The sequence below is a fragment of the Lithobates pipiens genome, unplaced genomic scaffold, assembly GCF_037356315.1.
Source record: "Lithobates pipiens isolate NorthernLeopardFrog02 unplaced genomic scaffold, aLitPip1_a1.2 Scaffold_28, whole genome shotgun sequence".
Classification (NCBI taxonomy): Eukaryota; Metazoa; Chordata; class Amphibia; order Anura; family Ranidae; genus Lithobates; species Lithobates pipiens.
In genome coordinates this window covers 48,646,320-48,671,517 of record NW_027507789.1, presented here as the reverse complement: position 1 = coordinate 48,671,517, position 25,198 = coordinate 48,646,320, and the positions used below count along the sequence as shown (strand labels likewise).

General features: G+C 41.4%; 1 protein-coding gene across 2 annotated transcripts in view; it reads right to left on the bottom strand.

Annotated features, from left to right (window-relative positions):
- Positions 1–5,158: 5,158 nt before the first annotated feature.
- The window catches only part of CHD6 (chromodomain helicase DNA binding protein 6), a 219,871-nt gene continuing 199,831 nt past the window's right edge, over positions 5,159–25,198 (bottom strand). For both annotated transcript variants that reach the window (XM_077459181.1, XM_077459182.1), the window contains one exon: positions 5,159–24,992. In XM_077459181.1, coding sequence (XP_077315307.1) covers positions 24,108–24,992 — 885 coding nt within the window. In that variant the 3' untranslated portion in view covers positions 5,159–24,107. The remainder of the gene's footprint in view (positions 24,993–25,198) is intronic.

Genomic DNA, 25,198 nt, shown 5'->3' with positions numbered 1-25,198 from the left:
CCAGTTGGACAATGCAATGGCGGTGGCTTATGTCAATCACCAGGGCGGGTCAAATAGAGTGTTGGCAGCCAGTTGCCAGTGTCCGCCGGTGGGCAGAACGTCTCGTTGTGGCCCCCTCCAACGTAAGCTTTCCAGAAGTGGAATACTGACAGTAGGATAGGACCACGGGGTGGGCCCTTCACCACGCTGTGTTTCACCAGATACATCTCTGATGGAGCACTCCTGAGGTAGATCTGTTTGTGTCCCGGCTCAACAGGATGGTACCAAGGTTTTTAGCAGGGTCACAGAATCCTCTGGTGGGCACCTCAATCGCTCTGGTGGCCCATGGGGCCAGTAACGTTTGCTATACTCCTTTTCTCCTCTCCGGATTTTGCAGAGGATCAAGGCCACGGGGATTCCGGTAATTTTATTGGCTCCGGATGGGTCCCGTTGGTTTGGGTATACCGTCTGGGTATACCGTCTGGGTGCACCTGGTCATGACATTCCTTGGCGACTGCCTCTCAGGGAGGATCTACTGTCCCAGGGGCCGTTCTTCCATCCTGCTTTAGAGTCGTTGGTTTTAACAACCTGGCTGTGATGCAGTTCCGATGCTGCTGATGGCTAGGGAGTCTACCTCCTAGGAGGTTCTACCTCTGGATGTGGAAAATGCATATATCCTGGTGTGAGTCACTGGGCATTCATCCTCATTCTGTCTCGGCGGCTCCGATTCCGACCTCCGGGGGGTTGAGCAGGAATGGGACTTGAGTACCATCAAGGGCCAGGCATCAGCCTAGGTGGTCTTCAGCATCTCTTAGTCTCACACTCCCTGGTGTTTGACGTCTGTTTCCACTGTGTCTCTTCTACTGCCGTGGGATCTGAACTTGGTGATTTTAGTTCTCCAGAAGCCTCTCTCTCAAAATATTCTGGAGATTCTACTGCTTACTCTGTCTCGGAAGGTGGCCTCTTGGTGGCATTATCTTGTCATACACCTTACCCAGGGTTATACTAGGTTAAGGTGTTTCTTCGCCCTTTTCCATCGTTCCTCGGATTTCCTTTTGAATAAGGACATGTGTTGCCTTCCTTGTGTCCCTGGTCAACACATCCTAAGGAATTTGCCTCATCTGCACTGGATGTGGTTTGGGGGATTCGGGTGTATTTGGCAGCCACCGGGTCTTTTTGAAGGTCAGACTCGGTGATCAGATGGGCTAAGAGGCTGTCTGCTTCTTTTGCAACCATTTCTGGATGGTTTAGACAGATGATGACTCTGGCCTATTCTAGTGGGGGGATCGGGTTTCTCCTTTCCCTGTTACGGTGCATTCTTCTTGGGCGCTTAGTGCTCCATGGGCCTTCTGTCATAAGGTGACCGTTGCACAAGTTTGGAAGGCGGCCACTGGCCGGTGTACACTTTCACAACAGCCCATAGGCATAGCCGAGTCTGTTTTGCTGCCTAGTGTCCTACTCCTGTAGGGGGTGGTATAACCCTATGGTTCTGAATATTGGAGCACTATGTCAATGAACTCAGAGAAGTCAAAAATCCAATTTTTCAAGGATGAAGAACAGGAAGGGCAAAATTAGAACCAAAATATCTTGAGAATTTATTGAGTATTGCTACTCCATCCATCCAACCAGATATTGATGTGTTAGTTTATCAAAACAGTGCCAAATATTGCACTAGTTTTGTGTTACCCTCTTTTTCTTTTATAATAATGAAAATAAAACCATGAAGCTTTGTTACTCAGATAGGTACATTATCTATATCAGTGATTATTAACTTGTGATGGGCCTGACTTTTTCTGCTCACCAGCTATCCTTATTGTTAGTGTATTTTATTTGTGCCCCAAGACAATTAGTCTTCTTCCAATGTGGCCCAGGAAGGTCAAAATGTTGGACACCTGTTTTAGATGTTCTTCTAAAGATAGCAATTCTTAAAGTGGAAGTAAACCCTTCTAGCATTTTTAGCCAAGGAAGCTGCCATATTGGCCTCTGTTTAATCTTCAAATGTTATGATGCTGGACATGTGATCAGTTATGACACTAGCCATTGGATGGTTTGACGGCACAACCAATGTGACAGCATTCCCGCCATGCCGGGAATGTAACTGTTCTTTGACACTGAGATCGATGAGTTTATTTCCGCTTTAAATTTGAGCCGAGGTCCCTTTTGCAAGTTCAAAATCTGTGTTTAAGCCCTACTGACTACATTGATAAATCCTCCAGCAAACTATGGTAAAACAGGTGCAACTAAGAGAAAACCATTATGAAAACCGCATAGTGCCAAAAAGTCAAAGTAGGACCTTCATAGAGTAGTGGAGCAATCAATGAGGACCTCAGTACCTTCTACTTTGGTTTCATCTGTGTAAACATTTCTTTAGCAATATGGTGAAATTAAAAGAATACAGTGGACTCATCATATTTACCATTTTTTTAAAGACAAAAGGATGAATTGCATTGACATTTATCAGGTCAGGAAAATATAATCATCTGTTGTATATGTACTTCTGTATTGCCTTCTTTTGAACCAATGCTACTAAAGTTTGGGAATGGTCGATTTGATTACCCTAACTGGTGTTTTTCCTCACTTTCACAAATAACTGGCTTATGATGCAGTAACCACAGGATGATCCACATTCAAAATTCAACAGGCTCACAAATAAACCCACACGTACACCCCAGGCATTTCAAAGTGTCACAGAACACAAATATTATTAACATATTTTTTTTATGTAGTAAAGTCCCAGATGTCAGCATCAGGATGAAGAAAACAGATCAGTTACTTGCACAGTTAACATAGTCTTTCAAGGTCTTAATTTCAACATATACATCATTAATAGTCCCACGTGTATAAAAGACAAGTGACCATAAAGGAAAAAAAAAAAAAACACAAAAAAGAAAAAAAGAAAAAAAAGCATCAAATAAATAACTCAGCGGCTGAAATGTTAGGTCTGTTGACACAATCCGGACTGTTCTGATAAATTAGTAACACTACAACAAGAAAAAAAAAAATGAACAGAACAAAAGCATAACAAAAAGTGTGAAAGTCGGATATGAGAGCAGAAGAACAAAACAGGGTTTTAACACTTGTATGCATTCAAGGCAATTCATTTGTGTTTGAAGAGTTTGCAGTGTACAAAACCAAAAGTGTCCATTTTAAAGTCACCAAATGGAGTTTTTCAAACCATGTTTTTTTTTTTGTACATCATGGTATATATGCGTGTGCATGAATGTATATACATATATCTTTTCAAAGATCTATTGTGCGTTTTTGTTTTTTTTTTATTAAGAGCAAGATAAAAGTAGAGAGAGAAAAAGAGTAATCACAAGAATGTGATTGAAGCTTGTGAACATTGGGGTGGTTTAACTGATGCGCAGTCCTGCTTTACTGTTGCAGATCATTCCCCAAAAATAATACCTGACAGCTTTACTGACCCCTTGTTACACAGCAATCAGACTCCATGAAATGAAGCAGCAATTCTGTTATAGTTCCGTACTCCAAACGTCTTGGATTTACAAAACACTGTTTTTAATGTAGTCAATATGCCTGTTTATACTGGTTATTTTCTCAGAGATGTATGCTGGGCAGCTTTTGTGGTTTATAAGTGCTGATAGAAATCCATCTTTATCCCAGTAATAAGGTTACAGTGTCTCCTATGGCAAAATAAGACAAGACACAAAAAGTTGGGGAACCCACCATCAACTGAATGCTGGGAATTACAAAGTGTTACCAGTCTGTTACAACCAATTTAACACTTTTTTACCATCACTGTACAAGTTTTCTTTAATTAAAATGACAATGGTTTGCACAACTTGATTCTATGCATTCTTTGGAAAACAATTATGTTCTATGGATCAAGGACAACTGTATTTAAAGAATATTCACAACAGATAATGGCTTTAGGGCACCTCTGTAATAAAAAAATGTTTTACTTAAATATCAGATCAAGCAATTATTTGCACACGATAGCTCTTTACCTGGACACACATGGCTGCCATTAAAAATTGTTTTTAAACCTCATGGAATTTGAGCAAAAGCACATATACTAGATCGCCTGCCTTTTCACACACGTGAACTTTAATGGCACATCCCAGTCTTAGTCCATAGGGTTCAATATTGAGTTGGTCCACCCTTTGCAGCTAGAACAGCTTCAACTCTTCTGAGAAGACTGTCCACAAGGTTTAGGAGCGTGTCTATGGGAATGTTTGGCCATTCTTCCAGAAGTGCATTTGTGAGGTCAGGCGCTGATGTTGGACGAGAAGGCTTGGCTCGCAGTCTCCACTCTCATTCATCCCAAAGGTGTTCTTTCGGGTTGAGGTCAGGACTCTGTGCAGGCCAGACAAGTTCCTCCACCCCAAACTCACTTATCCAGGTCTTTATGGATCTTGCTTTGTGCACTGGTGTGCAGTCATGTTGGAACAAGAAGGGGTCATCCCCAAACTGTTCCCACAGTTGGGAGCATGAAATTGTCCAAAATGTCTTGATGTGCTGACCCCTTAAGAGTTCCCTTCACTGGAACTGAGAGGCCAAGCCTAACCACAGAAAAACAACCCCACACCATAATTCCCCCTCCACCAAATGATTTGGAGGAGGGGTGGCCAAGTACTTTTGGCAATATAGCGTGGATGAGCGAGTTTGGGGTGGAGGAACTTGACTTGCCTAAACAGAGTCCTGACCTCAACCCGATAGATCACCTTTGGGATGAATTAGAACGGAGACTGCAAGCCAGGCCTTCTCGTTCAACATCGGTGCCTGACCTCACAAATGCGCTTCTGGAAGAATCGTTCCCATAGACACACTTCTAAACCTTGTGGACAGCTTTCCCAGAAGAGTTGAAGCTGTTATATCTGCAAAAGGTGGGCCAACTCAATATTGAACCGTACAGACTAAGACTGGGATGCCATTAAAGTTTATCAGCATGTAAAGGCAGGCTTCCCAATACTTTTATAAATATATTGTATATCTGTAGTGTTTACTTATCTCTCTCCAAAGCTCTAAGTGCCATTTCTCTCTGGTGCAGACACAGGAGATAAAATTGTGTTGAGATGGAGGGGGAGGGAGAGCTCAGCAGACAACTTGTCTATTCAGAAAATAGTTCTGCTGTGTGCCTTTCCTCCAATCGGCTCTCACACACTGTAAAAGCAGCATCTCCACCCCCTCCTCTGTGCTGCTGACAGATGAAGAAAGATTTTTAACACAATAGGGGTTATTTACTAAAGGAAAATCCACTTTGCACTGCAAGTGCACTTGGAAGTAAAATCACTGTAGATCCGAGAGGGGACATGCAAGGAAAAAAAAAAAAAAAACAGCATTTTAGCTTGCACATGATTGGATGATAAAATCAGCAGAGCTTCCCCTCATTTCAGATCTACCCCTTAGATTTAGAGCGACTGCACTTCCAAGTGCACTTTCAGTGCAAAGTGGATTTGCCTTTCATAAATAACACCCAATCTGTCTATTTGAAGGGGTGTAGGAAAGAGAAGACTGCAGATATACATGTAAAACGTCTGTAGGGAGATTTGTTTCATCTCTTTGTATCATCTGAGGCTGTTCACTTCACTGGGTATATGCAAGGGTTTACATCCACTTTAAGAAATTTGAGCAGGGCCTGGCCGAATTTCGATTTATACATGGGCAGGCTGGCTGTACACAAGTCAATTAATTGATCGACTTACAAATCGGCCTATTGGGTTTTCCTCCCAAAGATCAGTGCTGCTGGCTAAAGCTGTCAGCACTGATCATTGTACTCTGACAGCAGGGAAGTCTCCCCAACCTTGAATGTGTGGATGGGGGAAATTGAATCATTTTTTTTTCGTTCAACCTGCTAGGTGAACGAAAAAAAAAAAATGAATAAATGTATGGCCAGCCTCAGGCCACAGCTAAGAGATAATCTGGGTTGTGCTGCTTATTATTTAAGAGCAGCGAAGAGCACAATTAACAGGGTAAGACATCACTGTGGGGTTGATTTACAAAACCTGGAGAGTGCAACAACAGGTACAGTTCTGCATAGAAACCAATCGGCTTCCAATTTTTTTTTTTGGCAAAGCTTAATTGAACAAGCTGAAGTGAGAAGCTGATGGCCTTACCCATGCACAGCTGCACCAGATTTTTCACTCTCCAGTTATAGTAAATCAACTCATGTGCAAGGCTCGGTTCACATTAATTAGTGCAGGCTGCACAGCCCATGTTTGCTCGGGCAAGGCAGCCCATTCACTTGAAATGGGCTGCTGTGCTGCAGAAAAAAAAGGCGCATGCACCTTTTTAAAAACAAGAGCGCAGAAAAACTATACAATATCCCTGCGGGCAGAGATGTGTGGGGTGCCATTTAGAGATGCGTGCGGGCTAGTCTGAACCGAGCCTAAAACACAGGACCAAGACTTATACAGGCTGGATGGTTCTTACAAAAAAAAAAAGGCTGAAAAAAAAAAAATTTTTTAATTTAATTATCAAGTTTTTCACAATACCTTATTTCAAGGCTTGGTTTGACAAAATACATTAGCCTATTTGTCTCAAAATTTTTTTTTTTTTTATGTCCCTGATATTTTATCAAGGTGCAGCTCATCTGTTTTGGGCTGTCTTATAATCAGCTCAAACCCTGAAATTAGTTCTCATTAACACAGTCTAAAAATCTATGTATTCAAATTATGTGTGCAAAAGCTTTGTGGACTTTTGTCCTCATCCAATAAAGAATGCTAATTTAAGAGGCATAAGCCAAAGCAACCAGTCAGGAACCATGGTATGTTGATCGGGCTTCAATAAAAAGAGTTGCGATTGGTTGCACTTGAGAATTAGCACTCGTTTTGTTGAATAAGGTTTACAATACTGGCATAAATGTTGTAGGCAATACTATAGTTCACAGTTACATGACTAAGTTTACCTGTTTTCTTTACCATTACTTCTAGAAGGGCACTGCTTTGGAGCTTGCACAGAATTATATTTTACTCCTCAGCAACTTCAGGACAAAATAAAAAAGATATATTAAAATTATAATATACCAACATGGGCATTAAACCCCTAATATTACACAGCAACCCCCAAGTGTCTTCTGCAAATCTTTGCTTTTTTTTATTTTGTGTGTTTAGCTGATGTTTTGAAGGTCCCCCCAAAATGACCCTGGTAGGGCTTTCCTACAACTCCTCTCTCCCAATGTGCAAAATTTGCTAAACACACAAATACAATGTGGAGAAGTATGGCAAGGGACTCTGAGTCTAAATCCACACCTCTCTGCATTTTGACAAACAACCACCCTGAAATAATCACCAAGTATTTATTCCAAATCTTGTTCAATTAACTCTTTATAGATTTAAAAAAAAAAGGGGGAACTATAATCCTTTTAAAGGGTTTAGACTTAAAATAATTTGGATACAATTAATATCAACCGTTTTAAAACATTAATTTAATATGGGGTGTACCCATCACACAGAATTTACAACATTAGGGGTTTTCTAAACAGAGCACAAGAGAAGCTGTTTGCCTTTAGGCTTCCTTTCTCTGATCGAAACCTTAAAAGGTAGATTAACCTTCAAGAAGGCCGGGGTCACATATATGCGGCAGCAGGCTTGTGCCTGGGGTCCAATGCCTTTCTGTTTTGCCTGACCTCGCACCTGAATCGAACTGAAAGACCCACAGGACCCTTTTTGAATGTGGACCGCGACCACCCCGGGGACATGTGTAAACCGGCTCCATTGAGAGCCGGTCACACTCGCCTGTCATGTGAATTGGATGCAGGGAAATAAACTACAAGTCTCATTTGCCACCGGGGCAGACAGACTTGTAATTCTCAATGGATTACAAGTTTGCTGATCAGCGCCCTCGTAGTCCACTGACACTTCCTGCAGCTTAGCAATGGTCTGCCCGTACAGAGGTATGGACAGAAATCTGTAGGCATGCTGTTGCATGAATATTTTTTACTTTTTGTTTACTGCAATGTAGGTTTATAAATTTTGAAAACTGCTAATGAAAAGAAATTACGCAAAAAATAAAGATCCACTTCTCCTGGGTGCAACGCTTCGCAGGCTCAAGTGTAAGAAATAAAATAAATGCACAATTTTTACCTGCAAAATCATATGCATTATTATTTATTTTTTTAACGAAAAAGGTGAAGTTAGCTTTTATGCCCTCTGAACAGAAGTGGGAAGGGATGAGTTACTGCTGGGATTCATTTTGTTCTGTGTATGCAAATTGTATATATTATATATATATATATATGCGCAATACTACTAGACATTCCCCTTATTTGTACACTAGTACAGGTCACACTCAACTGGACTTGTTCTGTAATTCTAAAGACATTTTACCACTCATCCAGTTGGCTATCTCTGTTTCTACTGTTGAACTTGGCTTCTTTCACATTGGTGGCAATGCTTACCACCCCCTGAAAAGTGATCCATGGTGGATCAATTTTCAGAAGCATTGACAGGCATTCAGGAGGTGAATCATGCCATCTGCTGAATGTTTGCTTTTTCTTTTTTTCAATCCTTAGCCCTTGTACACACGGTCGAAGATTCCGACAGAATGTGCCCGATTGGACCGTTTTGTCCGATATTCCGACTGTGTGTGGTCTGCATCGGAATGTTTCAGTCGGAGTATCCGACGGACCAACTTTTCCAACTTGCCGGTAAAATTTTCAGACAAAATGCTCCGATCGGACATACTCCGATCATGTGTAGAGAATTCCGATCGGACAAAGTGCCACGCATGCTCAGATCAAATTCCTACACCAAAGCTTTTGGCTACTAGCGTGAACGTAGTCCCGTCGTAACATAGTTACATAGTTAGTCAGGTTGAAAAAAGACACAAGTCCATCCAGTTCAACCTTAAAAACAAATAAATCAAATAAAAAATAATCGTACAATCCAAATACCCAATTTTATGCCCACAATTGATCCAGAGGAAGGCGAAAAAAAAACCCAACAGAGCATGATCCAATTTGCTACAGCAGGGGAAAACAATTCCTTCCTGATCCCCCAAGAGGCAATAGGATTTTCCCTGGATCAACTTTACCTATGTTAGTACCCAGTTATATTATGTACATTCAGGAAAGTATCCAGGCCTTTCTTAAAGCAATCTACTGAGCTGGCCAGAACCACCTCTGTCGGGAGTCTATTCCACATTTTCACAGCTCTAACTGTGAAGAAACCTTTCCGTACTTGAAGATGAAATCTCTTTTCCTCTAGACGTAAAGAGTGCCCCCTTGTCCTCTGGGTTGACCATACAGAGAACAACTCAACACCAAGTTCACTATATGGACCCCTAAATATATTTGAACATGTTGGTCATATCCCCCCTTATTCTCCTCTTCTCAAGAGTGAATAAATTCAGTTCCTCTAATCTGTCCTCATAGCTGAGTTCCTTCATGCCTCTTATCAGTTTGGTTGCCCTTCTCTGCACTTTCTCCAGTTCCCCGATATCCTTTTTGAGAACTGGTGCCCAAAACTGAACTGCATATTCTAGGTGAGGTCTTACTAATGATTTGAACAGGGGCAAAATGATATCTCTCTCTGGAGTCCATACCTCTCTTAATACAAGACAGGACTTTGCTCGCTTTGGAAACAGCAGCTTGGCATTGCATGCTATTATTGAGCTTATGATCTACCAAAACCCCCAGATCCTTCTCCACTATGGATCCCCCCAGTTGTACTCCCCCTAGCATGTATGATGCATGCATATTCTTAGCCCCCAAGTGCATAACTTTACATTTATCAACATTAAACCTCATCTGCCACATAGTCGCCCAATTAGACAGTGTATTGAGGTCGGCTTGTAAATTGGAGACATCCTGTAAGGATGTTATTCCACTGCATATCTTGGTGTCATCTGCAAAGACAGAAATGTTACTTTTGATCCCAGACCCAATATCATTTATAAAGATGTTAAAAAGTAAGGGTCCCAGCACTGAACCTTGGGGTACACCACTGATAACCTTAGACCATTCAGAGTAAGAATCATTAACCACGACTCTCTGAATTCTGTCTTTTAGCCAATTTTCTATCCATTTACAAACTGATATTTCCAAACTTGTAGACTTTACCTTACACGTAATCACGTCGGATTTTCCGACAACTTTGTCTGACCGTGTGTATGCAACAGTTTGGTTGTCAGAATCTCTGACCGTGTGTACAAGGGCTTAGAAGGAAAAAAAAAATAATTGCACCAAAACCGCAAGCTTAGTGTTTGGCTCGTGGTAGCGGTGCGCTACCATTAAACTCAATTGGAGTGTTTGACAGGAGATGGTGCCTAGCAAACTCTGCAGCCCAAATTAAAAATGCTATGGCCACGATGCAAAGCATCACAGCCACAGCATGTGCACAGCCCTGTAATACTTCGGCTAAGCTGCCCGTTGTTGTTGCCCTCCCCAGCCACCAGTGTGAAAGAGCCCTAAGAAAGCCACTTGAACAGGTGGTGAAACATATTCAACATTAAAGAACAAGTCCAGTTAAATGTGCTATTACTACAACTAGCCATAACCTAGGTAAATGAGAACCTTTTCAAACATGCATAAGATGGGATATACCATAGTGTAGATGGCACAAACATGGGGTAATCACTGAGTCTATGAGTCAAATCAAATACAATTGGACCAGCAATTAAATCATGGAGGTAAAAGCAGCACTTGGAAGGCAGCTCCTAGGAGATGTAATCTCTGGAATATTAAAACAAAGAGCACTACTCTAAGTGCAGCATTTCACATCAACAAGTTTGGATCTGCTGCTCCACTCGGGTATGGGACCGCAAAGGATCGCTGCATTTCTGGGAGCCAGGCGGCCTCCCGGAGCAGTGGAAAACTGGGCACCGGCAGCCAGAAGAGACACCAGTGCCTGGGAAAGGAGGGGGGGGGGTATGGTCAACGTGTTTCGGAGCTGCCCAGCTCCTTTCTCAAAGCCTGATTGGGCATCAGAGACCAACCTTTATTTGTAATTGACAATCAGAGCGCGTAGAAGCACAAAAGGGCCACCCCAACCCTTGTGCGGGTCACGTTTCCATTTCCTTAACGTGAGTTGCCATTTGCCTAAAACTTTTTCTTAATGTGACATGGTGCACTTAGAGCGGCGTTCTTTGTTTGTTTTGTAACATGGATATATGCAACCATTTGTCATGGGAATAGAACGGTGTCTATTTGAACATTCACGCACTTTACAGCTAACGCTATAGCCATATTTTTTGGCCATTGCCATACAAAAATGATATTGATTATATACACACACACTATATATATATATATATATATATATATATATATATATATATATATATATATATTTATACACATATCCATACACACACACACACACACACACACATATCCATACCTTGTTGACTATTGTGAATTTGTAAAAATGGAGAACAGGTGACATTTTTGGAGAAGATGCTGCTTGACAGAAATGCCCCTTGTATTTCATCCAAACATCTGGTGATATTAATGGTTACTGGAGTTTATTTTACAGTCAGTTGAACATAAAAAATGAATGCTTGAATTACAAGGGCACGCACATATATGCTATGGTGCATGAAAGGAAAGCACAACTAGATACCTCTGGTGTCTGCCCTCCTCAAGGGAAAAACCACTACATTCCCCACCAAACCCCGGGGCATTTGGCAGGGGGTGTCTATTGCCTCTGCTGCAGAATGCTGACCTGGCCAGATCAAATGCCACCTCTGAAGCACCTTCTGAATAATTCAGATCCAGCAACGGGTATGACTGCTGTGTGTTATATCTGAAATCTGTTCTGGAAATTGTACACACGGTTGGTTTTAAAATATTGAAAAAACAAATTAGTTATCAAAAGAATACTTTTTTTTTTTTGGTTAACATTTCTATTTTTATCTACAAAAACCTTGGCTCACTACTCTTCTACAAATTCCAAATACTTCGTCAAATATACAATATATTAAACGACGCAAACTTTCTCATTCTAAATCTACTTTGTACACTATGCATTATACATTTGAATTGATACACACACTTATATTAAAATATTGCATTGAAGAGTTTAAATATTTTATATATAAAATATACATATATACACACACACATATATACACAATGGGAGTGGCCAATATTCTACTGGAGTCCACAAAAATGAACAGAAAGGATGTTGGACTCCCTAGCTTCCTATAGCTCTCAGGAACACTGGAGATCTCTCACAGGTTCTTGGCTCCTGCCATGTGCAACAGCCATCAAAGGTAGTCCAATTCTCTTTAGATTACAACTGGAAGTAGGGCTGTGTACCTGCCGTGCAGCATTAGACACCTCCTGCGGGGCCGAGACAAAAACTGCATGCAGAGGTCAGCCTGTGGATGAATTCAACTCTCTACTGTCTACACATAACTGAAATATCAGCTTTGCATGGACTTGGCCTTAAAAAAGTAACCGGCTAGACAGCAAGGCACAGCTTCAAATTCTGGTTGGCAGTACTTACTGAAGTATTCCACCTAAAGGACACTTCAAAAAATGAATGTGTTTATTACATAAAAAAATAAAATAAAAAAAAAGTATGTCCAAAAATGTATTATTTGGGATACAATCCGCATTATTTCAAGTCACGGCAACATAGGCATACATCCCTTGCAAACCATAATTAAGATATAGGAGTGAATCGATCTTTAGCCTAAACCAGGTAACATAACACAGGAATAAGGAGTCTACTTCACAATCTGATGAAGTTCAAAGATTTCATGGGATGAAATGCGAATATCTAGGGCCACGTCAGAGGGTTCTTTAACTGATGAGAGATGAGGCTTCAGTATTTGCGTTTTGGTCATTTTTTTTTAATATAAAGTATCTAAACAATAGTGTTCCGAAAAAAGAAAAAAAAAAAGAAAAAAGAAAAACCTTACCTCTAAAATTAGGACCATAGCCAAATTACACACTTTCCCAAGCTGTAGAGGAGTGTTCAAATACCGTTCATGGGTGAACATGAACTAGTTTTAGTGGATTAAAAAAAAAAAAACCCCAGGGCAGACTCAAATATACTCAGTCTTTTTCCGCCGTCACTTTTCTATATTTCGAAGACATCAGCGGATATTTAAATAAGGGGGCATTATAATGGGAACAAACATTTCTTATATGCAGTTGGGCTTTCAGTTTGGCACTCTGAAAGAACAAATACCAAACCTAACAGAGCACATGGTGTAAACTGAAATCAACATCAAAAGGCGCCCATTTCTGTATGGGTAGGAATACCCTACAACAAAGCCATGAATGTGGTCAGTAGCTCTTTTACATAATTGCTGCTTTTGCACTTGAATAGTGGTTTGTTTTACCATCAGGAGAAAACTTAAGGTGCAGAACTCTTTTTTTTTTTTCTGTTTTTGTTTTGTTTTTTAACCCCAAAGTGCTAAATGTCACCATAGATCTCACCAAACACCTAAAAGGCCACTCTAAAGATGCCATGCCTATCCTATACAGAGTCGCCTTTTTCATTGAAGTGAATATTTTTGCATGTAAACATCTCCAATGATGCAGTGCTGTGCCCTGTAAGCTCAAACACTTGGTATTTTGTAGGGACAGCAGTGGTGGAACACTGTAAAGGCAAGTATAACTAACTTGAGGGGGAGTCTTTAAAAAGGAGTCGGGTCTTTAATTATTGTTGGGCTTTAAAGCGGAGTTCCGCCAAATTCTTTTTTTTTTTTTTTTTAACATCAGAAGCTCCAAATACTGCAGCTGCTTACTTTTAAAATAGGGCACCCTCGATGTCCTCACCTAAAGCCGATCTGTCACTCAGCTATCGGGTGGAGGCACTGCCATCTTCAGTAAGGGAATCAGCCAGGTTCCCTACTGCTCATGTGCGAGTCGCTCTGCGCCGTCCCACTGGTCCCTGCTGTCTTCTAGGACCTGTGTGTCTCCCAGAAGACAGCGGGGGGAGGGGGAGGGGGGGGGGGTTGAGGATGGGCCGGACCTGCTATAGATCACTGCGGAGCCTGAGGCGATCTATGCCCAGAAGTGGGAGCAAATACCTGGATTATACAGGTATCTGCTCCCCCCGAAAGGTGCCAAAGGTGACACCGGTGGGGGATCCGAAAAGCTGAAGTTCCATTTTTGAGTGGAACGCTTTAAATTAGTTTCCAGTATCTAAAACAGCAATTTTGTTCTCCATCAAACCATTCCGTATCAACACTGTGTTTAGAGTGGTTGTAAACTCTCCCCCACAACTTCGTCCCATGTAAATCAGCATAAAAAACACTAATGAACACTGCTTGTAGATATCTCCTTACTTGCTTTGTATTGTTGTAATCCTTTTTGTTCTTAAAAATGATGTCACTGAGCATGCCCAGATCTCCCCTGATTTACGGCACACTCTGTGTACTTTATCTACTATCAGGACTTCCTACGGCACAACACTGAAATCCCAGGAGACTGCAGAATCATTCAGAGCTTCCTACTACACCCCATGTGACCATGTGACATCACATTCAGTGTAAACCAGGGCATCGGACAGCATTACTGCAGTTTTATCAGCTGAAGCTGATAAGACGGACAAAGGCAAACACTAGATAATCGGCACAAGTAAATACTAGGAAATAAAACAAGTCAGCTATGAACAGTGAAGCAGGGTTGCCATAGAAACGTTGGATTGAGAAGGAGGCTTGGTTAACAATACAGGAAGTACTCAATGTAAGGGTGGAAATACACTCCACATACTTAAGATGGTGCTGCCTAACCCCTGGAAACTATTTTTTTTTTTTAGTTTCTTTAAACAGTAAGTAATATGCGATTTGGGCTGGATTACAGTGGCTATACTTTGATAATTACTTATTATAATGGACTAAATGAAAAGAAGCATCAGAGTGGGAGAGTTTACTTCTTTTTAAAGCGGCATTAAACCCAAAACCAAAAATGTGTTATGTTGCAAGTTTATCAATCATTAGATGTCTTTGCCTTTTTTTCACCTGCTGATCTGGCCAGTAACACACCTCCTGTATTAGAGAGAAAACTCTGGAGGAATGAGCACAGGAGGTACAGCACCATTGTCAGTCTGGGAGGAGGGGAGTGTTAAACTGGTTGTAAAGTCAGAAGGTTTTTTTATCCTAATGCATTCTATGCATTAAGATAAAAAGCCTTCTGTGTGCAGCATCTGCCCCAGCACCCCAAACACTTATCTGAGGTTCCTCTCTGTCCAGCAATGTCCACGAATGTCTCAGCTGTCCGAGATTCTCCTTCCTGATTGGCAGAGACACAGCAGGGGTGCCATTGGCTCCCACTGCTGTCAAAGTCACCTAGCCAATCAGGGGAGAAAGGGGGCTGGGCCAGGGCTCCATGTCCGAGTGGACACACGGAGCTCTGAAGAGGCACCCGAGAAGAGGCGGATCCGGGCTGCTCTGTGCAAAACCACTACACAGTGCAGCTAAATATAACATGTTTGTTATTTTTATATGAAAAAAAACAAGCCTTTATAAATCATGGTAAATATCTTAGCAGATTCAGAAAGCCAAACTTCAGCTCACACGTTAGAATCAGTTACGGAAAACAGTTTTTTTCCCTCTTTTGGGATAAAAGATCTGCATGAATAAAAGCTGATCATTTTAAATCACCCCTGGCAGCGTTAGATGGTTTGTCTGATCCATGTAGACTAATACATTTTGCGGGAGAGCTTGAACTTATGAAAAACAACAGACGTACTGGCCGGAGCACCGGATGAAAATAGAAGTCAAAAAGGAAACAAATACAGCCATTGCATCTAAGAATTGGTAAGCTGCAATATAATAAATGTTTGCTTTTGATTTAATACGGTTTTAGGCCCGGTTCACACCTATGAGTTTTTTGTTGCTTTTTTTGCAGAAACGCACTACAGTTCATTTAACATGGTTTCATATGGGATGCGTTCACATCTATGCTTTTTCAGCTTCTGTTTTTGGAAAGGGACAGTCACTTTTATAAAACGCCAAAACATTTTTTTTGGTGCAACAGACTTTAATGGAGAAGCTGCAGAAAAGCATGTAGTGTGTTTTTGCTGCAAATTTTTTTTCAAATCTGCCCAACAAATTGGCCAAAAAACAAACCCATAAAAAATGCAAAAACGCAAATCGCGGCAAAATCACATGTGAAAAAGGCCCTGCGGAAACTATCAAAAGCAAAGTGCATAGGTGTGAACTGAGCCTTAAAGAGGAACTGCAGTCTGATCACATAATTTGTAATAAAAACATCTTTGTTATTCTGTAGCTTCCTTCCAAGCACTTTGTATATTATTTTATATATACTGTGATTCTGTACTTGCCAAGCATGCTGCAGAAATCTCCCTCCACTAAGGAGAGAGAGAGAGAGAGAGAGAGAGAGAGAGAGAGAGAGAGAGAGAGAGAGAGAGAGATGCATGATGTCATAAGCCTAGGCCAGTGATGGCAAACCTTGGCACCCCATATGTTTTGGAACTACATTTCCAATAATGCTCAAGCATCATGGGAAATGTAGTTCCAAAACATCTGGGGTGCCAAGGTTCGCCACTGTCACGTCACATTTGGCTATTACATTTTGCTATGGAAACGACGGTCCACTGAGAAATTATGCACTGCGCATGTATAACTTACCCGTATGCTTTCCAAACGTTTTTACAACAATACGGAGCAGTGAAACCGTCAGATAATATCTCAGAAGTGACGTTACAGAAAAGCTCTTCTAATTGATTGTAAGACACCACTTTGCAACAGGGCCCCACGCCATAATTATATTCTATGTCCACTTGGATGTTGGGGCTTGAACCTGGACCTAGGGGTGGAGCCACATACTGTTTTGTCGTAAAAGTGTTGGAACGCACATGGGGGCGTCGCTCAAGCACACACCAGCGGGTAGCCAAATGTGGTGTGTCGCCATATGTGAAGATACACCATTACTGGCCTGGGCTAATGACCAGACAAGTAACAGGAAGTGGGCTGTATGATGTACTTACTGGCAGAAAAAGAAAAAATGGTTTTACTATCCAAAGTGAAAACAAGGGCAGAGGATTTAATAGATGGAAAGTTGAAAAATGACTGACGGTCCACTTTAAATAGCAAGGTGCATACAGCAGCTGGAGATTTATTTTGACCAATCCAGTGCAAGATTCACACCCACGATAATGTGTGCGCGCTAAAACCCTCGGAGACAAGTGCAGAGAAAACCCAAACAGCAACTATGTGCAAAAAGAAACAATATAAAACATCTCCAAACAGAAAGTTTACAAAGCAGCCTGCATGAAAGGGAGATAAAGACACAAAACAGCAAAAAGTTACACATCAACTGCAACAGCTTAAAAAAATAGAAGACAGCACTTCTGCCGCTCTGTCATTAAACTACTAGAGGACAAAATCATTCTATTATACTTTTTTTTTCTCTTTAGAAAAAATGAATATATGCTTTTTTTTCAGTCATTATTTAATATATATTTATATATTTGCATCTATGCTACCAGACTAGTAACCATAATAAAATAGGGGATACTTCTAAATAAAACAAAAAACACTTGATTCTGCAGCGATATAGCTTCAGAACAAGGAGATGGCGAAACAAACCGGTTCAAAACCAGCGTAGAAAATCTAACTGGAACTAAACCCACTGATTTATCAGTCACATCTGAAAAGCGTGCCTCTTTTAAGGCTTGGTTCACATATATGCGAATCGGATGCATTTTTTTAAAACTACATCCGATTTGCATAACATTTAAATCAGGTCGGCTTTCAATGGAGCAGGTTTCCACACATCTGGGGCAGCCGTGGTCTGTTTCTGATAAGGGTTCTGTGCGATTTTGGGTCCGGTTTAGGTGGAAATTCAAGTAAACATTTGCCCCTGAACTGGTGAACAAAACCGCACCAGACTGCAAAACGCAGCCGGATATGTGTGATCCTAGCCTTATAGCTTTCATAGTTGCCAGGGTGCTTATGTCAGCTCTCAGCAGAACTTACAAGTCCTCAAATGGCTGGTGTCATAGCTGGTCACATGTGCAGCACCATGCCAACTGAAGTTCTAAAAAGAAGCCAAGATGACGTCTTCAGATGTAAACGGATTGGAAGGATTTAGTTCCGCTTTAAGCTCAATCATTTTCTCGTCTGGATTAGCCACTTCCGTTTTTCTTTTGGGCTCATGGTTGCCCTAAACTGCTTATGATGACCCAGAAAAAGTATGCCTATAAGGAAGTCGGCCTTTTCCTCCAACTTTCCAAATCCACATATTTGTTCTGTGCCATTGACTCACAGTAATGAAATATTGGAACCAGGAGATGCAATAACAGCCAGGCAACTAGCATTTTCAAAAAGGTGATGTAACCGAAGCTCCTTTCCTGAGGTCTCCTTTAAGTGCTTCTGGGTCACAGCATGTGAAAGCACCCATCTTTTTCTCTGAGCAGAACTAATGCATAATAAACATGTCTGAAGGAGAAGTTCTTGCTGTCCACAACTATAATTCACCACTTTGCTTTCCCACAATGCACCACAAACAAAATTGAAAACATTGGGAGCAGGTCTAAACGCAAAAGGATTTGTATTTCTGTCCATTAAGTTTTGCGATTAAAAAAAATGTTGGCCAGACAGCATAGACAGGTTGGTGACCTGACTTCTCTACTGTGGTTAATACAATAACATTTGGTTATTTCTTTGCCCCCAAACTGTGAATGGGCAGTGAAGCCGCAGTGGTGGTTTACCCTGTGCTCTTTCCTCCTGCCAGCATGTTCCTTGTCAGCCCAAACCAATATGGCTCCTAGTGCAGCCACTCCCTCTCCCAGTCTGAGTGCTGCTATGCAGCGGATTACAGCAGGCCGATACCATCCAGGTACATTGGTTGCATTTAAAACAAGATTTGATTCATTTTAGAAAACACATAACTGTGTTAATTGAGCGTTTTCCTTAATATCTGCTTGGGCTAGAGCTTCAACAGACCGACCACTTTGTCAAGTCTACATATACAGTGCCTTAAAAAAGTGTTCATACCCCTTGAAATTTTCCACATTTTGTCATGTTACAACCAAATAAGTAAATTTTATTGGGATTTTATATGATAGATCAACACAAAGTGGCACATAATTGTGAAGTAGAAGGAAAACGATAAAATGGTTTTCAAAATGTTTTGCAAATAAATATGTGAAGTGTGGCGTGCATTTGTATTCAGTCAATACTTTGTAGAACCACCTTTCACTGCAATTACAGCTGCAAGTCTATTTGGGGATGTCTGTACCAGTTTTGCACATCTAAAGAGTTTTGCCTATTGTTCTTTGCAAAATAGCTCAAACTCTGTCAGATTGGATGCCGAGCATTTGAACAGCAATTTTCAAGTCTTGCTACACATTCTCAATTGGATTTAGGTCTAAACTTTGGGGTGTTTTAACACATGAATATGCTTTGATCTAAACCATTCCATTGTAGTGTTGGCTGTATGTTTTGTGTCGTTGTCCTGCTGGAAGGTGAACCTCCACTCCAGTCTCAAGTCTTTTGCAGACTCTATATTTGGCTCCATCCGTGTTCCCATCAACTCTAACCAATTTCCCTGTCCCTGCTGAAGAAAAGCATCCCCACAACATGATGCTGCCACCACCATGTTTCACATGGTGTGTTCAGGGTGATCTGTAATGTTAGGTTTCCACCATACATAGCGTTTTGCTTTTAGGCCAAAAAATAACATTTTGGACTCATTGGACCAGACCATTTTCTACCACGTTTTCTGTGTCCTCCCCATTGCTTTTCAAAAACTGTAAATGTGACTTCTTATGGCTTTCATTCAATGATGGCTTTCTTCTTGCCACTCGTCCATAAAGGCCAGATTTGTGGAGTTCACGACTAATAGATGTCCTGTGGACAGATTCTTCCACCTGAGCTGTGGATCTCTGCAGCTCCTCCAGAGTTATCATGGTCCTCTTGGCTGCATCTTTGATTATTGCTCTCCTTGCACGGCCTGTTTTTTTAGGTGGACAGCGATGTCTTGGTAGGTTTGCAGTTGTGCCATACTCTTTCCATTTTCAGATGATGGATTGAACAGAGCTCCGTGAGATGTTCAAAGCTTGGCATATTTTTTTTTAGAACCCAAACCTACTTTAAACTTCTCCACAACTTTATCCCTGACCTGTCTGGTGTGTTCCTTGGCCTTCGTGATGTCGTTTGTTCACCAAGGTTCTCTAATAAACCTCTGAGGGCTTCACAGAACATCTGCATTTATACCGAGATTAAATTACACAGGTGGACTTTATTTACTAATTAGGTAAGTTATGAAGGCAATTGGTTCCAATAGATTTTAGTTAGGGGTATCAGAGTAAAAGGGGGCTGAATACAAATACACGCCACACTTTTCAGATATTTATTTGTAAAAAAAATTGAAAACCATTTATCATTTTCCTTCCATTTCACAATTATGTGCCACTTTGTGTTGGTCTATCACATAAAATCCCAATAAAATATATTTAAGTTTTTGGTTGTAACATGACAAAATTTGGAAAAACTCAAGGGATATGAATACTTTTTCAAGGCACAGTATATGGATGATTCACAGCAACATATCCCCATAATCACTTTCCATGGTCAACAGAAACTGTGAGCAATAGGTTTCCTTCTTTTGTTTTTGCAAAGGCTGGTTGAATGAACCATTATTTTTTTTCTCTAGTTTCTAAGCCCCACTGTTACTCATATGCTGTGTTGCATTCCCCAACAACATATAAAAGATGTTTGAATACAGGCTCCAAGCCTGAGAGGCCACTTCTTTGCTAGATTTGCCCTAGCTTCTGACTTATCACACGTAAAGGATAAGCTCACTAAAAGAAAAATAAATGCACATTTTTTTGCAGGTAAAAAAAGTGCATTTGTTTTTTTTTTTCCTTTGGAAGCCTGTAAAACATTGCACTAACGATCAGCAAATCATTGGTGTCATGCAGGTCTCCGACAGAGCTCTCAGTGTATCTGTGTGCCCATACATCCTGTACAGGCAAACAGACACGCTCACAGGAAGATCAATGAAGGACCAAGTTCGCTAAGAACTGCAAGCCGAAATCCGCAAAAGATGTCAGGACCTGAAGTTCATTCATACACATACTTCTTTATATGAATGATGCAGCCTATTGTATGGAGCCCTGCATGGTTTAGGAAAAAAAAAAAAAAAAAAGACAGCTAGTACGGGGAACTTCTCCCTGTAATGCTGTCACAGGGAGTGGGCAGTGGCTGCAGCATTGGGAACCTGTTACATGTTTCACCCTAAAAACGGGTGGAACATGCAACATGTTCCCAAAGGTGAACTTATCCGCACTGCTAGGAAGTGGATTTGTATCTTGAGTCTACAGTGTTCCCGCTATACCAGGTCAGCCATATATACAGCAGGAATTTAGCTCCACCAGAATAGCTGGCATCTGGAGCAAGGATCTTGGGTCCAGAAGCACTAAAAGACAGAAGACCCCCTTTGTCAAATGCTAAAAAGTATAGGCCCTTCAATTTATAATCCCACCACTGCATCACTGAATAACTCAGCAAAGCAACAAAAGGGTTACAAGAGCGAGCCCTGACCAACTCCTGTCCCAATGGGGAGTTTTTTTTTTTGTTAAAATAAAGCAGCAGCCTTTCTTAAAACTTGCATGAATGTGGCCATCCTACAACAAAAAGCATGTATGCTACTCTACAGTGTCTTTCTACCTTTAAAATGTATATATAAATCTATACATAATAATTGAGCAAAAAGGCCTTAAAAAAAGATTTAAAAAAAAGGCGACATTTAAAATCAAGTGCTCCTTTCCTTAAATTTAAGGAGAACAGGTAATTGGGAGGGAGGGTAAATGGGACAGGTAAAAAGTGCCTCATGTGTATAAGGGTGCTTAATATTAAGGCTTTTTTAAATTGCTCTGACATGAATCAGAAAAGGTTAAAACTACAGATATTGCTAAGCTAAGATCACCATTCTACCCAATTATTTGCTGTACTTGCATTTCTATTAAAAAAGCAAAATCACTGTTGTGATTGGGGTTTCTGTTCAGTGCGTGCTAAAGATGTTTTATGTAGGCTGTTGGTGTACTCCATATGAACAATGCTTAAGCCGGCCATAGACGGTTCGAATCTCAGCTGGTGCAGCAGGAACCAGCCGAGATTCAAAGTGTGTGTGAGAAGGCTGAATGTACCAAGTTGATCGATCGGGCAACTTGGGTACAACCAGTCTGCCTACTTGCAACTATCTTTAGCGGCTGCTATAGCCACTAGCAATAATCACTGTATTCTCTCCTGTCGTAGGGAGAAAACATTGTCCCGGCAGGAGGGATTCCCCTGTCAGCGCTGTCAAAGTTGATGGGGAAATCATGCAAATTTCTTTCCTGCGACCAAATTTGCACCGCCATTGGCTTGCCTAAGTCCAAAACAAATTGTAGCGCAAGTTAGGTAAATCGGCCTGCTTTCAAACAACAAATCTGTAGCCTAAGCAGAAAAAAAAATGCACCCAAAACAACATTTTCAATAAGGACAATGTGCAGTAATCAGTCAGCAGTCTTCTTATCCAATTAGCTGCTGTGATCATGCTTTATGCGGCCAAAGGAGTGTATAAACGCTTCTCTTGAAGCCAAGACAGTTTTATGCCAATCTCTTTCCCTTGCTGCTCTGCCCAGTCGTGCTAGACATTAGCCCTATCGGCAATGTTCTAATTCACTCTTTTACAACAAATGCTTAGGAGAAAAGTACACGATTGTAGATCTAGCAGCCTAATTGCTTCTATTTAAAATGTTCCGTTTTTTAAAGGAACCCTTTTTTAATCGGAGTTTAGACGGTTATGTTAATGCAAATAAAAATTGGAACCCAACGTTCATGCTCAGTTTTGCAGAGAACATCATTTGATGGATGCTTGGGTTTAACCAGAGCAGAACCAAAAATGTCTTGGGATCCTTGCTTAAACAGGCTGCCCTCCACCGGAGAACATTCGCCTTAGGGCTTGTGTACACGAGTTTGTTAGCTTTTCATCCCATACAAGTCACTAGGAATGCAAAAGCAACTTGAAGCAGCTTAGGAGGTGATTAACTGCAAGTCAGTAAAAAAGGTTAAAAGGAAACCTTATAAAAAGGAGGTTCAGAGGGACCTCAAACTGACCCCAAATACAAGCTGAATGCACCTCAAAGTGTGCTGCACTTGCCTGTCTACACAAGCTCTAAAAGCAGCTTAAAGCCTGGAAATTATCTTTGCCCACTCAGCAAACTTTTTCATAAACCAGACAGCAATCGCATGTTTATGGCAGCAGCAGACAGCCCGAGTAACCATTCTTTGGGAGAGAATTGTGGCGCATTTAAAAACCAAGCACATCTGAAATTATAGTTGTCCAGGTAAGCCAGCACTGGGAGACACCCCCAACCTCCACAACTCCACTCACACAATCAACGGGTGAGTGGAGTTGTGGAGGTTGGGGGTGCGTGTGCATATGATAGAAAGCCAACCTATGCAGTTAATCTCCAGCTGCCCTCTATAGCAAACACCTGCACCACTGTGCCTAAATGTTGAGGCATGGCCAACCTGCAGCAGTCCATGCCATTCTTTCACAGTGAACGGGGTGTCTGCAAATCTTGGAAATTAAATGTGGTTAAGGGGTACATGGAAATCAAAGAAATGTAAATTGCCTCTAAGCTACTATATTCTTTTTTTGGCTGAAATGTCCTTAACCCTTCTAAAGCTGAAGGAACAACACTACTGATTCCTAAGCAAAAAGGGATACACCTTTTTTTTTTTTTGCTCAACTTTTTGTCAGGAGATGACTATGAAAAAATGTCGACCACAGAACACACTTCAAGAGTTTAGTAAATATAACGCATTTCTCCTCTGTTTTAAGCCGATTGTAGACAGCACCAATCCTATTGCTTTAGCAAATTGCCTGTCTTTGGATGAAGGGCTTGCTGCTTTAAGGCATTGTGCTACACTGTGCCTTGAAACCAAGAGTCTGGTGTGGAAAAGATTCAAATTAATAAAAAAACAACCCAAAACAAAAAAGTGGAATGAGGGAAAAAAATCAAAAAATCAAAATCAAAATAGTATTCGGCTTTCCCACGACACCCGCGTGCTGTGGTTTTGTCTACCTTAAATTAGAGAGCTGTTACAGGCATACCAGGGGAAAAAAAATGTGGAGCAGTTTAGGTAGAGTTGACTGATGGACACGCCAGAAAGCTAGAAATAGTCATGAGAGAATGAACTCACAAGTCACAATTTTCTGGGGAGAGGGGAGATTTGAGAGGACCAAATTTCTAAACGGTATTGTCCGGAGTCTCTCTTAAACCAGAATCGTCCTCTTCTCTCTCAGATGCTGGGGTCTCGCTTATATCTACAAAGTTCTGACCACTGGGAGAGGGCTGCTCCTGGTCTGTGGCTTCAGTTAAGGACACCGACTCAGGTTCAGAAGTCGGGGGGTCTCCCTTAACCTTTTTCTTCCTCCTCCGTTGTGGGTCATGGACACCTGCCTCTGATGTGCGGTTAGACTGAACTCCTGGTATTGCCATGCCGATGCCCGGCGACAGAAACATGGAAGGGTAAAGCAGACTTGGGGACATGCCAGGGATAAGGAATGGGTTAAAAGCTACAGGGCTACTGGTAGTCACTGTGGGTTCTGTCTGCTCTTGAAAAGCAGCACCTGCTGTTTTCTCCACGGACGTGGCATCGTTTGGATTCTCCTGGGATGTGTCCTTGTCCTCAGCAGGATTCTCTGTCGAGGTGCCGCCACCTTTTATTGTGCTTCCTAAAGACGTTGGCACAGAAGAAGAGATGGGAGAGTTGATAATTCCACCAACGCCAAACATCTGAGGCATGGCAGTCATACCTGGGAGCATCATTGGCAACATGCTCAATGTGTTCTTTACATCCTCATTGGCAGACACAGCTGTGAATCCTGTAGGAAAGCCTAAGAGTCCTGTTAAAGGAATACCCTGCATATTCCTCATGTTCTGCAATCCTACTATATCCATTCCAGCTATTAGGCCGTTCATGAAAAGAGGATTCAAGCCTGATGAAGAAGAGTCGGTTCCAGGGGGTTTTATTAGATCTGTTCGAGGCCTCCTTCCTCTTCTCCTGGGGCCGGGGTCATGAAGTAGGGGTTCAGACAAGACTCTACCAAACTTTGCTTCTGGGAGAAATCCCTGAATTCAGAAAAAAGACAGAAAGAAAAAAAAACGTATTTTATTGTGTTTAAAAAAAAAAAAATATTTGATTATTGCACAGTAAATAATCTCAAATATTAAAGCCCAGAATTTTTTTTTATCCCTGTTTATGAGGTTTCCTGTAACGAAAACTAGCCCACCCCCTCGCCTCCCCCCTACCCCCTCATTCCTCCCTGCATTTCTCG